This window comes from Sorghum bicolor, chromosome 6 (assembly GCF_000003195.3).
Source record: "Sorghum bicolor cultivar BTx623 chromosome 6, Sorghum_bicolor_NCBIv3, whole genome shotgun sequence".
NCBI lineage: Eukaryota > Viridiplantae > Streptophyta > Magnoliopsida > Poales > Poaceae > Sorghum > Sorghum bicolor.
The window spans coordinates 3,330,198-3,351,088 of record NC_012875.2 but is presented as its reverse complement, the minus strand read 5'-3'; the positions used below and the strand labels follow the sequence as shown (position 1 = coordinate 3,351,088).

At 43.6% G+C, this 20,891-nt stretch overlaps 1 protein-coding gene across 6 annotated transcripts; it reads right to left on the bottom strand.

The window, feature by feature from the left end:
• LOC8083412 (acyl transferase 15) lies at positions 9,066 to 14,063 on the bottom strand. 6 transcript variants are annotated; one of them, XM_021462414.1, is made up of 6 exons: positions 13,780 to 14,058; positions 13,384 to 13,547; positions 13,158 to 13,248; positions 12,908 to 13,074; positions 11,809 to 11,901; positions 9,066 to 11,723 (listed from the first exon to the last, which is right to left on the bottom strand). In XM_021462414.1, the coding sequence occupies exon 6, from the start codon at positions 10,644 to 10,646 to the stop codon at positions 9,210 to 9,212; it is 1,437 nt and encodes a 478-aa protein (XP_021318089.1). In that variant the 5' UTR covers positions 10,647 to 11,723; positions 11,809 to 11,901; positions 12,908 to 13,074; positions 13,158 to 13,248; positions 13,384 to 13,547; positions 13,780 to 14,058; the 3' UTR covers positions 9,066 to 9,209. The 6 variants fall into 6 exon arrangements, with proteins under 6 accessions (XP_021318089.1, XP_021318091.1, XP_021318090.1 ...); XM_021462416.1 differs by having other exon boundaries at positions 9,066 to 11,481; positions 11,568 to 11,723; positions 12,908 to 13,547; positions 13,780 to 14,063; XM_021462415.1 differs by lacking the exon at positions 13,384 to 13,547 and having other exon boundaries at positions 13,780 to 14,059.

Genomic DNA, 20,891 nt, shown 5'->3' with positions numbered 1-20,891 from the left:
CATCTACATCTATCCATGTGTGCTAATATATGCGCCTAGGCGATGTACTTCGTCAACATCTGAATGAGGATTTCATCACCTAAACCTCTCTTCACTTATCATAGGAATTATATAACAACTTTATGGATAAGAATTGGCCCGTTTCAAACAAGTTCATGGTTGACACAATTTGATATGACCCAATAACACAAGTGAGAGTTGGTTATTAATCCTACCAACTTTCCATCCAAATATTGTAGGGAATTAGCTGCTCCATCAGCTAGCCCCATGTCATCCAATTCACATGTCATTCATCCATAATTAATTTTAGAAAATACATTTAATGCATGTTACATTTATTTTACCAAATTTTGCATAAAACGTCAAGGATAAAATGATCAAGAGTTATTGCCTAAGTTGTAGGATTCAACTCTAGCTCAATCTGTTTCGCTGGATGTTCGTGCACCTGATTTTGCTGCTTCCTATAATTAGTATATGTGTACTGAAACTTAGAAAAATAGAAAATACACAAGTATATATATACACAACACTTATGTGACAATGTGGCTCATCCTACAGTCAAAGATGATATTAATTATACTGTGATTTTTAGGAAAATGTGTTGCATATTGGTAGCTAGTCTATACCTAATAATAAAGAGGCAAAATTTCAGCCACTTTTTTGTCTGGATTTTTTTGGTCTGGCCTATTTATTTCCCAACTATACCTCATTGCAGAGTTAAGAGATCGAGACCGCACCCAAATAAAAATACAATAGAAATATAGAAATCGATTTTTCTGTGTTCGTCTGGCGTCTGCATTATCTTATCTCTACTCATGCCTGTAAGTAACACCCAAAAATTTGATTTCAGTTATAGGAATTAATTGGATTTATTTAAGCATTTTTTTGTGAGCATTTGAATGTAGTGAATAAATAAACTTTATTGAAATTAAAATCCAACATAAAGTATAGTAACTTGTTTATGCATTCATGCTGAATCATATTTCATTTTGTGTTGATTGCCTTTGGCTTGAAATTATTTTGCATTCAAAATCCTATTTAGAAAAGGTTTTGGAAAAGGAATAAAAAAAAAGAAAAAGAAAAGCACCAACCCTGCCCTCGGCCTGGTGGCCTTTCGGCCCAGCAGTCTTTCCCCCGTGGCCAGCTTTCTCCCTCGCCCGGCCCATCCCCCCAGCCCAGCCGCGCGTGCCTCTTCCCTCCTTCCCCTTTTCTCTCTCTGACCGACAGACCCCACTCCCTATCTCTCTGACATTTTGGGCCCATCTGTCAGCTGGCTTCTTCAACCTCAAGCCGTGACCGGCTTGGACTCTGCTCCATCGGAACCTTCCCCCGATTTCTCGGGATTTCTTGCCGTGCACACGCTGAGCCACTATAAAGCTCTGTTTCCGCCCCCGCAACTCCTCTTTCCCATCTATTAGGGCCGTGAGTCCCTAGCTGCTGCACAGCCTTGCGTTCGGATCTCGCCAAGAAGCAGGGAACGCCGCCGCCGTGAAACTCTTCCTCGGCTGCCGCGTTTCCAAATTCAAGAGCTTGCCAAGCTTTGGATCGAGGTTACGAAGATGCCTAGCCCTTCTCTTGCTCTCTACTGTGTTCTAATGCACTCCCATCAAAGCCGAACCTGCAGGAGGACTCCCCGTCCGCGGTTTTGCGTCGCGCGCCTCCCCCGAGATCTCCGGAGCCTCAATAACCCCCTAGGTGAGTTCGCACGAAGTTCCTCTACGCCCTGGATCTTTTCCCATCGAAAACCATGGCTCCTAGTGTTTTCTCCCCGAACTCCGGCGAGTTTCTTCTCTTTCCGGCAATGGAGCCACCGTCTGGCTCCTGGGCACCGCCGGCTGAGACTCCCAATCCCCTGGATGCATTCTGAGTCATCGGATCAGGATCCAACGGATGAAAATAAAACATACTCCTTCGATGGCTATTTTTCTAAAGAGTCCCTGCGTTTTCTTGAAAGCAACCCGCAGTCCAAAACGTATAGAAAGAAATAAGCCTTCTGATTTTGAAGACGTAAAGTCTGCCGGCTTGATTTCAAAATGCGTTTTCAGTATTTACTAAACTGCCACTGGATTTGTTTAGCTCATAAAATCTTTGTTTTAAATCCGATTTGACCCATTCAAATTTCGTTAGATTCGTATTTACGAGCTCTACATGTTAGAAGTATTTATTCTCAGTTTTAAAACTTTTTATTTTCGCAGTAGCATTTAATTAATTATTTATCTGTAGGAAATCTTAGAAAATTTATAACTTCTACGTTTTAAGTTCGATTTTCGTTAACTTTACGTTTGTGTGATCGTAGCACTGCGTAGAATATTTTTATAAACTTTTATATTTGTTTTATCACCGTTGGTGTATTGTTCTAATTATAGCTTGTTTGCTTCGTGTATGATTGTCTACATTGGATTGCGTGTTGTTGATTGATGATCGAGTTTAGTCGGTGAGCTTTACGTTGGTGATCAAGGTCAAGCTTTTGACAACCAGCAGCAGGCTCAGGAGAGCTTTGATCAAGGCAAGTATAACTTGGGACTATCCTTGTTACCTATACACAATTAATACAATATATATCATATGCATGTGTCCACCTTGATGACCTTAGCAAAATCATAGATGATTGTTATTCTGAATTCCTTGTTACCTTTTTGGATATGCATTTGGATAGTTCTTGCTAGTGCTTGATTAATAATCCATGATCTTGTAACATGAATATTTGGATATACATATACAATAAACAATAAAATAAGCTTTCTAGCAACTTGAATATAAAGGGTGGAAAGAACTCTGGCTTTTGCTAGATTGATCTTGACCCTCCATAAGGACTTATCCCTTGGCAAAAGCTGGGACAACTCGTACAACAATGAGGGCTATATGGCTCTGGCTTTAGTCAAGCATGAGTAACTTTTCTAGCTCGTTAGCGGTTACCCGTGTGGCGCAATTGGGGAATAGCAGACCGTGGATTCCTGCGGGTGAATCACATGGACTGACTAATGAAACTAAGCGGCCCTAACTTGTTAGACGAACCTTTGAAAGACTTCATAGTGATCCCTGCCGACCTTCCTAGGAAGGGGGTTAAGAGACTCATGACCTCGGGCGAAAGGGTAAATCATGACTCATGGGTAAAGATGTACAACCTCTGCAGAGTGTTAAATCTGGTATACTAGCCGTGCCCACGGATACGGGTGGCCCGGAAAACTGACGGAATAGATGGACACTGATGAATATGATTAATGATAATAAAAGATGGTTTATTATGTTGTTTATATGTGTTATTCATAATTCTTGTATACATTTGATCATGTGGTTATGGGCTTTAATTATGCTACCTTGGCATTTGCTATCTAAATATAAAAATACTATCTACATATAAAAGCTAAATGCAGTCAAACCAGTGTCAGCTAATTGAGCCTCATGAACCCCTGGTTATACTTGTTGAGTACGATATGTGCTCACTCTTGCAATTTCCCCCACACCTCAGGAGAAGTTTTGGGCTCGTGATCAACCAGTCAGTTGGATCCTGTAGAGAGAAGTTAATACCCGAAGTTTGGAGTTGTCTATCCACTGTTTGCTATCAAAGGTTATATCTTTTATACTGAGTACGTTATATATTTATGCATTGTCTTTTGATATTACCCCTTATTTGTAGCTATATGTGAGATTTGGTTTCTAAGACTCACATATGGTGCGTATCTGGTTTTGTCCTCGGGTATTACAATGCCCAATCCGTAATCATGCACACTCAACTAGATTTCTCACAAATCTACGTGCTCAAGATTTTTCAAATCTCCAACCAAAGTGCAAGGGACCAAATCGAGACTGAATCAAATCCACCACATGGATCCAAATCCAAATCCAATCCAAATTAGACTAAATGTAGCTAGAAAAGGACAACTTATAAAGTCAAATAAATACTCTGCAGACCTCCACAACAATCAACAAAAATTGAATCTATGTCGACCTCGGCCTGGCCCAGCATGCCGCCGATGTCGATGACGGAGGAGACGGCGGTGGCAGGGAAGGGGAAGTCCTTCCTCGGGACGCCGCGGCCGCGAGCGCCGCCGAAGGGGACGACGGGGAGGTCGATATCGAAGGGCATGGGCATCCGCTTGTGCGGCGCGGGGGGCCACGGGAACTATGACGGCACCTGGAGCAGGCCCGTGAAGCCCTGCGCGAGGCGGTCCGCGAGGTCCTGGCTGTGCCGGTGCACGCCCTCCCACGCCTCGAAGGAGATCTCCATGGAAGGAGCCGACGGGAGGAGGCAAGGAATCGGCGATGGAAAGGGGAAAGGAGGTAAAATAATAATAGTGGCCGCGGATCCGGTCGCGCCTGGTGAGGTCCGGGAGGGATCAGTGACGGGGAGGCAGGAGGATAGTAATAAAGAAGGCCTTGGCCGTGTCGACGTGGATCGACAGAGACAAGAAGGTCGCCCGCACTGCTTCGTCTCACCGCGCCGGAGTGGATAAGACCGGAACGCGTGCCTGCGCGACAACCGCGGCACTCTCTGCTGTGCTCAGCTCGCGTCTGTGCTGTGCCGGGTGAGAGCTGAGAACGGAGGCAGAACGGTGTCCGTGCGCCGTCCGGTTGCTCTCGCGCCTATATATATATATATCTTTGTGTGGCCGCTTTTTACTCATGGTTTATCTCTGTTTCCACTCGAGCGCACGCACGCGCGCGACACATGTGTTTTCTCCAAATGTATATGCCATCGTTGGTTTCAAAAAGAAATTTTCACTTCGTCGACTCAAATGTTTAAACATATGTTTAAATATATGTATAGGGCATTAAGATTTTGTTCGCTTGAGTGAATCTATCAGCCACTCACTAGTATTTTTCTCTCATAAAAAAATCAGCAAATCAGTTATGGCTTTTCACACAAGCGAATACTGACTCTAAATCTATATCTATAACTAATAATAAAGAGATAAAATTTTAGCCACTTTTTAGTCTAATTTTTTTTTTTTTTTTGGTTTTGTCTATTTATTTGCCCAGCTATACCTCGTTGCAGAGTTAAGAAACCAAGACCCAATCCAAATAGAAATACAATAGAAATATAGAAATCAATTTTCTGTGTTCGTCTGGCCTCTGCATTATCTCTACTTGATGCCCAATCCGTAACCATGCACACTTCGATATCAACTAGATTTCTCACAAATCTATGTGCTTAAGATTTTTCAAATCTCCAAGCAAAGTGCAAGGGACCAAATCAAGACTGACATCGATCCAAATCCAAATCCAATCCAAATTAGAATAAATCTAGCTAGAAAGACAACTTATAAAGTCAAATTAAAACTCTGCAGAACTCAACAACAATCAACAAAAAAAATTGATTCTATGTCAACCTCCACAACAATCGACAAAAAATGATTCCGATAGAAGACGAACTCAAAGAAAGAATCGACGAGAAAGGATCGAAGAGGACAGGCAGCCTGAGGCCCCCGCGCCACCACCTCTGCACTCGCCGGCCAGGGTACCCGCGCCATCGCCTCCTCTGTGCGCGCGTGCTCAGATGCATCCACGCCGCCCTAGGACTGCGCCATCTCCTCGAAGAGGCGAGCTCCTGTGGCTGCCGCCTACGAGCCCGCGAGAATCTAGGTAAATGGAGCAGAGAACAACAATCTAGGTTTGCGGAGAACTAAAGGAGGCCGCTGCCCGGGTGGAAGCAGAGGGAAACAACCACGCAAACGGCAAGGGAGGGCCGGGCGGCACAAGCGGCAAGGGATGGCCTGGATGCGTCGTGACTACCGAGGAGCGGTGTGGGTGGCACAACAGCAGACAACAGAGGGAGAGCTTAATATTTAATTGTAACAACATGTAATAGTGTAATAAAGACATTGTCATATTATTACCAATATTAACTTATATATTTTGAATGTTATATTCATCTTACAATAAACTATAACTTTTAAAATTTATAGAAAGGATAGAGTAAGTATTATTTTCATCTCTTTATAAATATTTGATAACCTTTTCTCTCCCATTGCAACGCATACTTCCCATGTTCCATTTGCAGTGATGGAGTGCATCTCACTACGGACTGCATCCTTCCAATAATCTGTATCTGGTGATGCATATGCCTCTGCAATGGTCGTGGGAGTATCATCTATAAGATAGATAATGAAGTCATCACCAAAGGATTTTTCAACCCTTTGTCTCTTACTCCTTCTAGGAGCTACAATATTGTTATCCTCTTCAATACCAACTGGGTCTATAATTGGCTCTATTGAGGGTGTGGGCTCAGGAATAATAAATTCATTAGACGTACTCGGTAAAGAATTAGCAATATTCATCGGGAAAATATTCTTAAAGAAAGTAACATCCTGTGACTCTAAAAGTGTATCAACTAAAACATCAGGTGCTTTAGATTTTATCACTAAGAACTTATAAACTGTGCTATGGTGCGCATAACCCAAACAGATACAATCAACGGTCTTTGGTCCAAGCTTGTGTTTCTTATTAATTGGTACGCTAACTATGGCCAAACAGCCCCACGTACGCAAGTAATGGAGTGATGGTTTCCTTCCTTTCCATCATTCATACGGAGTAACTTCACTATTCATAGTTGGAACTCTATTTAGAATATGTCATGCTGTTAAAACAGCCTCCCCCACCATGTTTTAGCCATACCGGATGTTCCTAACATGGCATTCACTAAGTCCATCAGCGTCCGGTTCTTTCTTTCGACAACCCCATTAGATTGGGGCAAATATGGTGGTGTCCGTTCTTGAATTATTCCATTATCCACACAGAAAAGATCGAACTCATTGGAAAAATACTCTCCACCACGATCAGACCTAACACGCTTGATTTTCTTTTCTAATTGGTTCTCTACCTCAGCCTTATAAGTCTTAAAACATTCAAACGCCTCATCTTTAGTTTTTAGAAGAAACACATGGCAATATTTAGTTGCATCATCAATTAAAGTCATGAAGTATCTTTTTCCTCCTTTTGTAAACACACTATTCATTTGACAAATATAAAATATTATATTCTCTTTCTGTGCACACACAACCACTTAGGGCTGTTTGGTTGTGCAGCCAGGCAAGGTTGCCTGCCAGGCAGCAGCCCCTAGGCATCTGATTTTGTCTGCCTGTGGCCAGGATGGCTTGGCTGGCAGGCAACTGCTTGGAGTTTTCCACCCAAACAGGCCCCATAATACTCTCTCTCTCTCTCTCTCTGCGTGCTTTCTTTCCTCTTCTTCCATGTTGTTCAAGTTATCAACACCAGATCAACAATCATGGTTGGGGCTTTTAAAAGATTTTGACTCCAGAATAATCTGTATGGATTATGGTTGCTATATACTGATTTCCCCTTCGATTTCTTCCTCTCATATGCTTGCAGGTCAGGGACAGAGCCAAGGAGCCCATGCATGCTGCTGTGTACTTGTGTGGTGTTGTGTTGGGGTTCGAACTCGGACAGCGACTTCCCTAACCTAGTAGTAAGTGCTCTTTTTTTGGTTCTTCATAAGCCTATCTAGTCTGCAACTCTGTACTCAAAGCTACATACCTGAGTGCTCTAGATGTGCAGATTGATCCTTGTGTTAGAGTTTTAGGCTTTTAGCCAAAGTTTAAGTATTTTATGAGTAGAACTAAAGAAGGGATGCTAGTTCTTCTTCTAACAGTTGGCACATCTCTCTTGGCCCAATATATTATTGAGCACCTAATTGTTGCGCTGCTCTCCATGGAAGGTGCTTTTTGTTGTTGGTAGAGGGAAAAGAAATGTTCTAAGATGTGCTTGTGAACCCCACTTTAATATTGATGATGTTTAGCTCCAATCTTAGGCTTATTTTTCTCAGACACTCACTCCTCTCCTGCACGTCTTAATTGATTCAAATGTGCTTCTGGATTTGCTTCCAAGCAGTTGGGCTCTCTGCTTACTTCCTCTCTTGGTCAGCCCCTCCCCTTCTCACCCCATGTCGCTCTCCATGGTGATCATATCACCATATTGTGCTGGTGTGTGTTGTTGGTGATTTCTAAAGCAAGGAGTAGGTGATATGTTTTTTCTGGAGGCCTCGGTCGTGAGTGGAGAGCCAAGAATTGGATGATTACTCTTCGATGGAGGCAAGGCTCCTTTCACCTTTACTGAGCCCTTTTTCTACAACCTTCCTCCATCTCTCCTATGATATTTAATCCCAATCATGGCCTAGTCAAGGAACCTCATTGTGTGCCATTGAGCTGCTGCTACTGATTGGATTACTCCATTCTAGAAGGGCATGACTACACCTCATGGTAACGTTTTTTGTGCCCTTGAGGGCACATGATCTCACCCTCCCGCCCATCGAAACTGTCCAACGGGTGGAAAGGTGAGAGTATGTGCCCTCCGCGTTCCTCACCTCATATATTGTACTAACTAGGTGACTATAGCCAGTGTTATGTGCACTATTGTACTTATATATGTAAAAGAATGGTGGTCTGAATTCTTTTTGTGGAGTGAACTTGGTATACAAGTGTACCTAAAACACCATCAAAGTTTGATAATTGATTCATGTATTTTAATATCAAAGTGTACTAAATTATCCAGCTTGTTGTAATTAGTTTTATATTACCGTGCACTTAGCTATGATTAGCTATGAGCTAAAATGGTGGCCGTTACACTTATAGCGAATTAGCGACAAGTTAGGTGAGAGCTGAGATGAGCCTGTAACTACTCCCCTGTTTATTAGACTATCTTTCTTTGTATTGCTAATAATCAACTGGTCCTTCCGTCACCATCTGATGAATCACCAAACATTGCCGGCTACTAGTAAGTAGTCAATGAGGAACCATGAGAAGCAACAAAGGCTGTTTGTAGGACTATATATTATGACAATAAGATAAGATGCACCATATATACGTAGTTAAATACTCAATTCATCTCAAATTATAAGATGTTTGACTTTTTAACACCAAGTTTGATGGTCACTCATCTTATTTACAAATTTATATAAAATATGACTTCTTTTTGTCGTGACTTGGTTTACTAATAATTTTTTTAAGAATAATTTAAATTTGATTATGTTTGCTAAAATTTTTTAAATAAAATAAGTGATCAAATTTAAAGTAAAAAAAGTCAAACATCATATAATTTAGAATGGAAGAAATAGTTACCTATCAGACGCCACGAACAATATTTCTCATGAACTCAGAAAACAAATTACAGATACGAATCAACAAAGATGTGTCACGCAATAATAAGCTGCTTCCAACGATCTGAACATGATATGCGCGATGATGCATCGTCAATCACATGACGAAGTTTTGCAGCGCCGCGAGGAAGGCGTCGACGTGCTCCTCCCTGACACACAGCGCCAGCACGTTGGCCCCGTCCTTGCCGCGACACGGCACGCACGCGACGCAGTTGGGCACCGCCGTCAGCTCCACGTGGCACATCACCCTCGCCGGCGTCCCGCCGCCCATGTCCGCCGCGTCGAAGCCGAGGTTCCGCCAGCTCGACACGTAGAACGCGTTGTACCCGAACAGCACGCCACCGAGCTGCTCTATCATCGTCGTCGCCGTCGGCGCCGAATAATAATCTGCTTGCCGGTAGTGCAGGCCGCCACCGCCTTCTTCTTCTTCTTCTTCTTCTTCTTCTTCTCCGTTGGCGGCGGCGCTGTCGTCGTCGTCGTCGTTGTTCTTGATGAACTGGCTTGGTATCCCTTGCTTGGCGCGCTTGATGAGCTTCACGACGTCCTTGATGTCGCCGTTCGCCACCTCGCCACTCCGTGGGATGGTCACCGCCGACGTGACGCAGTTGCCGAAGTACCCGTCCCTGGCGCCGACGTGCCTGCGAACGTTGGCTGCAAAGACGAGCGGCGCGGGGGCGTCGGGGTCGGAGTCGGACATGACCACGCGGGTGCGGCACTGCCACAACACGGCCACCACCGCCTCGAACACGGTGCATGGCTCCTCGTCGTGCCCGGCGGCGGCGAAGTCGGATCTGATACGGTCGACGAGTTTCCATGGAACGGTGATGTCCTGGTAGACCAACCCCTGTGGTTGGAGCGTCACCATCATCTTCTCGATGAAGGTGACCAACGGCGGCAGCTCCGGGAGCGAGTCGTCGTCGTCGCCGCAGCTGACAGGGAGCACGGCGGACGGCTGTGGTAGCCCCCGTGCGAGATCGCCGACGGCGTGTAGGAACTGGGCCATCCCCGTGCCGTCAGCAAGGGCATGGTTCCACGTGGTCCCGACGACGTACCCGCCGCAGGAGAACTCCGTCACCTGCACGAGCAGCAAAGGGTCCGACTGGCGGCAGCTCTCCTCGGGGTAGACGACGGCGAGCTCCCTCAGAAGGTCAGCGAAAGGCGGGTCGAAGAGCTTCACGTCGTCCAGGGAGCAGTTGGCCGACGCGGAGACGAACAGGACGCCCTCGCCGGTGCAAGATATGCGGAGCACGCCGCCGCCGTCGTCGGCATCCACGACAGCACGGCCGGCGACGGGGAAGTAGTGGACCAGAGCACGCGACAAGGCGCTCCGCACGGTCTCGGCTGGCTCGTGGATCGCGTGGTCGAACACAAGGAACGAGGTGAACGGGGAGAACGCGAGAGCCTTGTCGAAGGATGAGAGTTTAATGTGCTTCACCGTCGTCGGCGTTGCCGTCGACGGCGAGGTAGCCGGAAAAACGACCACCGGCGAGGATTTGGTAACGACGATGGTGCTCATTAGCCCCGTCGACGACATCTATATATGCCAAACTATCGTTAGTTATACAGTATATTGGACATATGTAGCCCCTTTCAGAAGCATCTCCCGCCGCTCTTCTTCGCAATGTTGGAGCGAAGACCGAACCCGGAATTTGAGCAACTCCAGCCAAGTCGCTAAATTAAGTCTTTAAATTTTTATTTACAGGTTATGATAAAAAAAGTAGGGGCTCAAGTGAAGACCCAACTCCAATAGAAAAAATAGACCAAATCCTTATCTCATATAGGACCCACCTAGTATATTACCCGTGCTAACGCTACGGTGTCATCTAAAAACACAAATCGACCAAACAAAAGACAATACATGTTTTGATAATTGATCATGAATAAAAAATGAATGGCACAAAGAAAGCCTATGTTACCCTAATCGAGTGAGGAGAGTTGGAAGCGGCTTCTCACCTCTTAATCTCAGACGTTGGACTCTTAGTTGGTGTGTTGTGAGCCGTTGATCTTGAAGGAGAGAGGAGACTTCAAGAAGATTTCAATTATAGTAGAGATGTGATTAGAATAAACCAAATTAATGGCCACATACATTGCCATAGTTTTTTATTTGTTTGAAAACACAGAGAAAGTATACATCAAATTTGCATATGGGCCGGGCAGCAAGAACATATCCAAAACAAACATGAAATTGGGTGTTTTCATTTGACAAAGTCTGAATTGATAGGCAGTAAACATGGGTCCAAAAGAATGTAGTAAATGATATATAGGCAAGCATGGTTTCCCTTGCCAGTTAAAATGCTTTCCATTACAGAGAACTCTGTCGGCCCCTAGTCGTCCATCTCAAAACATTTGACTAATGCAGCCATGTAAAGCTGCAAAACAAACCAGCAAACGAAGTGAGAATATCCTATGGCAGCATTTTTTACATACACATCACTATGATTGCGCATGATCATACAAGAAAAATTTAACAGGGCGTGTCGTAGGTCATCCGCTGAGCAGCTTCCTTGGCAAGCAGCTTTTCCCTGCCCTTGGTTTTCACCTGTGATTTGGAACCCATGACACCACCACCCCAGTTCTTCTTGACCTCATGAAACTTATCTTTGAAGTTGGCCTAGGAGTGAATGAGTTCCAAATCAGTACATAAGTCAATTGAACACGAATTGGATGCGGAGAAAAAGATATTCATAAAATCCAACCTTAATAGCCTGTGGGATCTTGCTGAACTGAAGCTTGCCCTCATTCTCGACGGTGGTCATGCAAAGAACAAATGCAGTATTCTTGTGAAGAACCTGCATGAAGTTATTCATTAGCTATGAAACATATAACCCAACTAACAAGAAACATAACATTCTATGTTTTATGCATAGCTAACGTGTTAATAATGATATGAAGTACTCTCCAAATATGTGTACCCTATTCAATTGAGCAACACCAAAGTATTTTCAATCAGCACTAAACTGAAAAATGAGGCTATCATCAAACATGGAAATCTGCTAAAAGAATGTACCAATTTTACGCAAATGGCAGAGAAGCAACAAGAAAAAGAAGACAGAAGCTTGTACTACTTCAGATGCAGAGTCACTGACACTTAAATTTTTACTAACAGTAAGAGTTATGTGTATCATTATGATTTTCCTAAACCAACAGGCATACTTATATGGGAATTTGGAAGTAAAATAGTCCATTTGTTACCCCACTTATAAAGCCCATATGTTTACTATTGGCTTTTGAACATAAATATTAAAGAGCCATGGAAATACATAGTTGGCATGATGCCATGACCCTCTCAAAATCTTTACAAGCATAGTGTTTCCCAACTGGAGAAAATACCAGTACAGGATCATTTGCATATATCAAATTTGTATGATGATTGATGAACACAGTTAGATTCATATATCTTTACCTTTAAAGTAGAGGTGAATTATCAACTAATATATTGGGAAAAAAATAAGCCTTCAATATTGAAATGGAATGGTGATGGGCATCGACACATAGCAAAGCAACATTTACATGTCGCATGGTTACCCACAGAAGTTTGAGGCCAGACTTCCATGGTTTAAAAAATGTTACTTTGACCTCCTTGTTGCATCAAATTCAACAGTTGACAAATTTGTAAGAAAAATAACTGAAAAAGCTAAATGGAACATGGATAACTTAATTAAAAAAACTAATCACCTACTCTGTATTTGCTCTGCATCATGCATGTATAAGCAAAAAGTGAGGTGGGGTCCCTCAAATTACAAGCATTGACAATGGAACAATTAGAATAGCAGGATTTCAAAATTCAGTAGATACCTGTCAAAGTATTTTGCATACATCATCACTAACCCAATGCATTTTCATCCTTAAAGGAGCAAGTCATCTGAAATCAAATATCTTTGTTCCAGAATTACGTACTCATCATGCAACGTCTCTTGCTTTTCTGTCTTGAGTGCATTCAGGAAGTTCTATTTCCTTGTATACTTCAGATTATTGAAGCCAAGAACTTAATTATTTCAAACTTTTTATTAAATCAATAAAGTACATACAATAAGGACCACCTTACCAGGATTAAAGGGTGAATATTACATACATATATGTGCAATCGGCATCTCTATCTGTACACCACTCGGTTGCGTCACTTACACAGCCTGCACCTGCACACAATGACACATAGACGATTAAATAATCAATCCACAACAATTGATTAGCAAATCAGTAATAGACGCAAGATGGTGCAGTGGAGTAGGAGTAGCTGCTGATCAGCTGTAGCCATCTGCGCCAGAGGACACCTGAGACACCGCCCCGGTGCCCAGTTGGAAGGCACGGCCCCGCCGAGCGCTCGTCCTCGGACGGGCGCGCCTCGGCCGCCGGTGATTCAGGAGAAACCTCCTCGGATGAGCACGCCTCCGGCGATTCCATCTCCGTCGGTTGCCATGACACCAAACAGGAGCACCTACAGGCAGAGCGCGCCGATGTCGAGGTCACGATGGGGCAGGGAAGGGAGCGGAGTCGAAGTCGCGAGTGGCAGAGCCTGCAAGGCCATGAAGGCGTCACCCCGCCTCGTCCTTGGTTGGAGCGCCACTATAGCAGCCATTGCTGCTGTGTCGCCGGTGGCCGTAGCTGGGGTTTCGAACCTGGGAAGGCGCGCTGGGGAAGGGAGGGGAGAGGAGGAGATGAAGTTGCACCTGGGGGAGAAAGGTCGAGCTTGGACTACCATCGGCCTGGCCTGGCCTGGTGGCCAGCGGCGGCGCCCTGCCATGGTCCGTCCGTAGGGGAGAGGAGAGGAAGAGTCGCGCGAGTCCGATCTACGGGAGAGGCGTCGAGGATGCGTGGGATGAGTTGCAGCAGCCGCTGCCGGTGTTTTCTCGTGTTTGGAGAAAAAAAGGAAAACTACGTAATTTCATTTGCCGGTGATTGAAGGCATCGGTGCTCGATCCCACGACGTTGGGTCAGTGCGCGCAGGCGAGGGTGGGAGTGAGTAGAGATGGAAGCGGCTTCTCACCTCTTAATCTCAGACGTTGGACTCTTAGTTGGTGTGTTGTGAGCCGTTGATCTTGAAGGAGAGAGGAGACTTCAAAAAGATTTCAATTATAGTAGAGATAGAACCCACCTGTCATTGATAAATCCTACATCAACTTCACCATTTGTAATTCTTGTCTTGATTTATGGGTGGGGAGAGAAAAGTGGGTGGAACCCACTGGATAGGGGGTTGTGGATGTGAGGAGCTGAAAGGTCATGGAAAATGGGAGCCCAAGTAGGAGGTGGGGGTTGGAGTTGATTTTTTTATCAAGTCCCTAGATTTAGAATAGGGACTTGTTTAGGAGGTGGGCTGGAGTTGGCCTTTGGCCTTGTTTAGTTCCGAAAAGTGAAAAGTTTTCGGTACTGTAGCACTTTCGTTTGTTTGTAACAAATATTATCCAACCATGGACTAACTAGGATCAAAAAATTCGTCTTGTGATTTACAACTAAACTGTGTAATTAGTTTTTGTTTTTGTCTATATTTAATGTTTCATGCATGTGCTACAAGATTCGATGTGACGGGGAATCTTGAAAACTTTTTGGTTTTCAGAGTGAACTAAACAAGGCCTTTGTTTAGTGTTGGGGTGATTTTTATTTTACTATTATATAGCATTTTCATTTATATTTAATAATTATTTTACAATTATAGACTAACTAGGCTCAAAAAATCATCTCGCAAATTACAAATAAATTGTACAATTAGTTATTATTTTAATCTATATTTAATACTGCCGCAAGATTTAATGTGATAGAAAATCTTTAAAAGATTTTGGTTTTAAATTGGATTAAAAAAGGCCTTTAGTCAAGTCGGTATCTTCTGGCATGTCAGGTTATTTGATTTTGTGTTTATTATTAATGGATATGCACGTGCCTCAGGCACGTGTCTATTAAAAAAATATTCACAATCAAGCAAACATCACGCAAATGAGGTAACCATGATTTAATTGAGATTAAAAAACCATGATTTAATTTGGCACATTTTAATTGTAGTATTTGATTTGTAAGGATGAGGAAACAAAGCAAATATCCGATATATGATACACATGATGGTAATTGTCCAGTAGCAATATTCTATATCGACCATGTTAAGCCACCTTGTATTTATTTTACAAAGCTGGCACCTGGCAGTACCTCTTCTATAATTATTGACTTAAAAATGGCTAATTGTCCTGACAACCGTATATGTAATTGAAAAAAGAATAAAGTCCATCACCGGTCCCTAAACCTATACGGTCGTATCATCCTGGTCTCTAAACCTCACAAATTGATCGTTTAAGTCCTCGAATTTGTTCGTCTGTGTCATCTCAGTTCCTAAACTTGTTCAGTTGTATTATCTCGATCCCTAAACTTAGAAATCACCCGTTTAGGTCATCAAATTTGTTCAACTGTGTCATCCCGATTCTTAAACTTGGTTTTAAATCTCATCTGGGTCAAATCTAAAAACTCTATATCAAAAAATAATTCATAACTTTTCCATATGAACTCGAATGAAGACAATTATAGTCCTCAGCACAATCTACTAGTAGTTGAAAAGTTTTTTATTTGATGTTGTTTAGTGTTATAAAATTTAATTTTAAATTTTAAATTTCAAAATCTATAAACTTATAAAAAATATTTTGGGACCCTAAACGATTTTAATTTAAAAACTTTTCAACTGCAAAGTTGTACGCGATGCTGCCTACAATTTTGATATAAATTTTATCTTCATTTGAGTTCATATGAAAAAGTTATGAGTTATTTTTCAATATAGAGTTTTAGATTCGTCCTGTTTTGATCCAGATTAGACTTAAAAACAAGTTTAGGGATCGGGATGACACAACTGAACAAGTTTGAGGAACTATATGGAAGATTTTTAAGTTTAGAGACTAGGATGACACAACCAAATAAGTTTAGGTACCTAAAAAGTCGTTTTGCGAGTTTGACCGGGATGACACATCCAAACAAATTTAGGGACTGCTGATGGACTCTACTAATTGTCCTGGCAGTATCTTCATTCAATTTCCCGCAGTATCTTCATTCAATTTCCCGCTGAATGTATATGTAAATTCTAATTTTTTTTAAGAGTCAAAGCATCTAAAGTTTAACCAAAACTTATATAATCAAATAATAACATTTACAAGGTTGAAAAAACATTATTAATCTTTGTTTAGGGTTAATCACTCGGTTGATTTCTGCATGTCAATCCTCAACTGATGAATTGGATTGGTATTTAGGGTTAATATTAAATGTGTACTACCTCAGTAGCTCCATAGTCCTTATGATCCGTTGATATGTTGGTCCTTATTATGCCTTGTACTCTTGGTCTTGGATTGGGATTAGGATGTCGACGTCAGAAGCTGCAGATAGCCCTTTCACAAGCATCTCCGCGCGCTCTTACTTCGCAATGTTGGACCGAAGGCCGATCCCTTCAAATTTGGCAGCTTCTGGGATTTCATTTTAGTCAAGTCGGTGTCCTCTTACGTGTCACGTCATTTGATTTCGTGTTCTTTTTTATTATTATATAAAATATACAAGAGATTTTTTTGTCTAGTACTCCCTCCGTCCCCGAAAGAATCAATTCCTAGGATCCGTGCCAGTCAAACTTTTTAAAGTTTGACTAACTTTATAGAAAAGAGTAACAACATCTATAATATAAAATACACATTATATGAAAATATATTCTATGATGAATCTAATAATACTAATTTGATACTATAAATCTTAGCATTTTTTTCTAGAAATTTGGTCAAAGTTTAAAAAGTTTGACTTAGGACAACTCTAGAAATTGACTCTTTCGTGGACGGAGGGAGTAACTGATAATAGTTGTCCCCTCTTCTCCATAGATTTAAAGATTATATCACAATTCCAAGTAGGTATCTGATTATGACTCTTCTATTGTATTCGACTATGCCTAAATCAATATGTCTGTCTTCTGGATTATATAAAGAGAGGTATATCTAATCATATATAACAGTCCAACGCAAGGCTACACGCCTAACGTAAGGTGTTACACTATCCAAGTGGCTTGAATAAGTATAAATTGTTATCTTTGTGTTCACCATTGAAGTCTACCTTCATCGAAGCCCACCAATCATCAATCATCGTTCTAGGTGCCCTATAACATGTTTCCGGTCAGACACCAACACCGATCCGATGCCATGTGCACCGTTAGGTGTGCCAATAGCTAGTGGAGCATTTGCTCCAATGGTTTTATCTCTACTATAATTCATCCAACCCAACAGAATTATGCTTAGTCCGCCTAAAAAAATCACTCCCGCTGAGGGCCTCAATCATTGTGTACTCAGAAAAATGCACATATGATTTTGTCTCTATTAAAATCAATAACTAATAAAGCATCCATATCAGATCCAACGACTGATCAGCTGGCCATGGTTCACGCGGTTATTCTAAAATTTGATGAAGAGCAGGAGGTTCGGCCGTTGCATCAGTGGGAATTAGAACTGTGCCGTGCTCTCAAGCCCCGTGTCCTTGGCCTGGCCTCGCTGGCTAGGACGATCGCCAGACAGCGTTCGCGCATGCTGTTTCTTGCTGAAGGTGACGCCAATACTAGGTTTTACCACCTGCAGGCCTGCCACCGTGGACGCCTGTAAGGTCCAAATGGCTAGAGGGGGGGTGAATAGCCTATTTAAAAATTCTACAAACTTCAACTAGACAAGTTGATTAATAAAACAAAAGGCGAAGCTATTCTAGCACTAGCACAACTAAGCTATGCAAGCCACCTACACAAGTCTAGCAAGAAAGCTAAACACTAGTTACAACAAGAAAGCACAACTAGAAGCTTGCTACACTCCTAAACAAGAAAGCTAAGCTAAACAAGCTACACAACTAGCAAGGTATATACAAAGGTAAAGGAGAGGGGAGTGATTGTTATACCGACGTTGTAGAGTAAAAATATATCCAATCAATCACTCACAATCACAAGAGAATCCTCGGTAAGAGATGACACAAGATTTTTTACCGAGGTTCACTTGCTTCCCGGCAAGCTACTCCTCGTTGTGGCGATACACCCACTTGATGGATCATGAGCTAATTGGCAATCCAAAGCCAAACCCTCAGCGGGTGCCGCACATCCACTCACAAGATGGGGATCCTCCAAGCCACGAGCAATCCACTAGAGTAGCCAATTGCGATCTCCCGCGGGGAAGGCTCAAGAACCCCTCACAAATCACTTGGTGAGGCTCGAAACAATCTCCAATCACGAGCTCAACACCACCGCTGCTCCAAGCCGTCTAGGGTGTTGGGAAACACCCAAGAGTAACAAGAAATCCGCAGCAAACTCAAGAATCAAGTGCCACTAAATGCAACTCTCAAAGCAATGCACTTGAATCTCACTCAATCTCACTAGAATGAGCAATCAAGCAAGGAGATGAGTGGAGGGAGTGTTCTCTAGCTCAATGTATGCCTCAAGTATTCAAATGTGCAAGAGAGAACCTCCCAAAGCCGGCCACCAACTATTTATAAGCCACCTCAAAGAACTAGCCGTTGGCTGTTTTTCACTGGGCTGAAAACGGGGGCACCGGACGCTCGACCCCCTGCGTCCGGTGCACTGGAGTTGGCCACGTGTCCTCTTTGAATCTCGCGCGTCAGTTTCTAACGGCTACCTGCAACACACCGGACGCTCTGCAAGTCCACACCGGACGGTCCGGTGCTCACCGGACTCGTGCGCAGAGAGGGTTGCAAAAACCCCTCACACCGGACGCTTACCACCGGACGCTCTCAGAGTGCGTCCGGTGCTCAACCCTAGCAGGGTCAAGCACACCGGACGCTGAGGCCAGCGTTCGGTGCCTCTGCACTCAGCGTCCGGTGAGTGTTTCTCACTGAGAAAACACTCCCGCAACTTCTCCAAATTTTCCACCGGCGCAATAGAAAATATACACTTATTTTTCTCAAAAGCGCCGAATCCCGCCGAGCTTGAGAGAGGAACCCACACCCCTCTCAACCCTAGAAACTCCACCTCCTTTGTAAATGTGCTAACACCAGCAAGTGTCTACCACCAAAGTGCATGTGTGTTAGCTTTTCACAAACATTTTCCCAAAGGAGTTAAGTTAGCACTTTACTAGATCCTAATGCATATGCTCAAGATGTAGACCTAGTAGCACTTGATTCGAGAGATGACCGTGATTTCCCCTCTTGATAGTCGGCTATCTATCCTAAACCCGGTCAATCACTTCTCTACTCATCTTAGACCGACAAAAGTAAAACCCTATGTTTATACCTTTGCCTTGATAACTTTGCTCCTCGTCTATCATCATGATCTCCACATCATGCTTCATTTCTTTGTAATCATATGGCCACCTTTCCATGCCACCATGCACCTTCATCACATGTGTTGCTATGACTAACTTAAATCACTTAAACACAAGGCATTAGCAACTTGGTGTCATTAATTACCAAAACCAAACTTGGGCTTTCAACGCCAGAACAAAATCAGATCGCTGCTGGTTGAAGAGGAACAGGTCACTTCAGCTCAAGACATATCCTCGGCGCTTTATGACTTCTATAATAATGTCTTGGGTACCAACTTTCAGCGGTCCAGAAGGATAGATTTAAATACTATCGGGGTTCCTTCACTTGACCTGTCCGCTCTCGAGGTTCTCTTCTCTGAGGATGAGGTCTGGGCCGTGGTTAAGGAGCTCCCAAATGATAAATTGCCTGGACCGGATGGGTTCACGGGGAGGTTCTACAAGGTGGCTTGGGCCACAATCAAGGCCGACATCATTAATGCAATAAATGCGTTCTGGGCCAATGACTTCAGAAGTTTCAGCCACCTTAACGATGCACATCTCGTCCTGCTAAAGAAGAAAGAGCATCCAGAACAGATTAAAGATTTCAGGCCCATTAGCCTTATCCACAGTTTTGGAAAGCTCATCACAAAATGTTTGGCCAATCGCCTGGCTGCGGTGCTGGACCAGCTTGTGCAGAATAATCAGAGTGCTTTCATAAAAGGGAGAAGCCTACATGACAACTTTCGCAATGTTCAGCTTACCTGCAAGGCTTTACATAGAGCTCGTAGGCCGTGTATTCTCCTCAAGGTGGATATAGCTAGGGCCTTTGATTCTGTGGACTGGATCTTTTTGCTGGAAGTTTTGACGCAAATGGGCTTCGGGCAGCGATGGAGAGACTGGATTTCTGCCATTTTAGCAACAGCCAGCACGCGCATCCTGCTCAATGGGCAGCCAGGGAGAAGGATCTGTCATGCTCGGGGTCTCAGGCAGGGTGACCCCTTGTCTCCAATGTTGTTCGTGCTGGTAATGGAAGTTCTGAACCTTCTCCTGCTTTGGGTTGATCAACAACAGCTTTTGACCCCAGTAACTAGTATTGTTGGCTCAAGGGTCAGCTTGTGTGCCGATGATCTAGTCATCTTTGTCGCGCCGGTGGAAGAGGACCTCTGGACCATTAGGATAGTTCTCTAGATTTTTGGCCAGGCTACAGGTTTATTCTCTAATCTTGACAAGAGCAAGGCCACACCCATCCACTGCACCGAGCACGACTTGGCACGCGTGCAGCGCATCCTGCGTTGCCAGGCTGAGGGCTTCCCCTCGTGTTATCTATTTCCGCTGTCGGTATAAAAGTTGAAAAGGTCTGATGAGCAGCCACAAGTGGACAGGGTGGCCAACCGAATCCCAGGGTGGAAAGGGCAGATGCTAAATGTGGCTGGGAGAACTGCGCTCGTCAAAGCAACTCTCTCGGCAATCCCAGTCCACACCTCCATCGCGCTTTGCCTGTCGCCGTGGGCAATCAACGCGATCGACAAGCTCCGCAGAGCGTTCATCTGGGC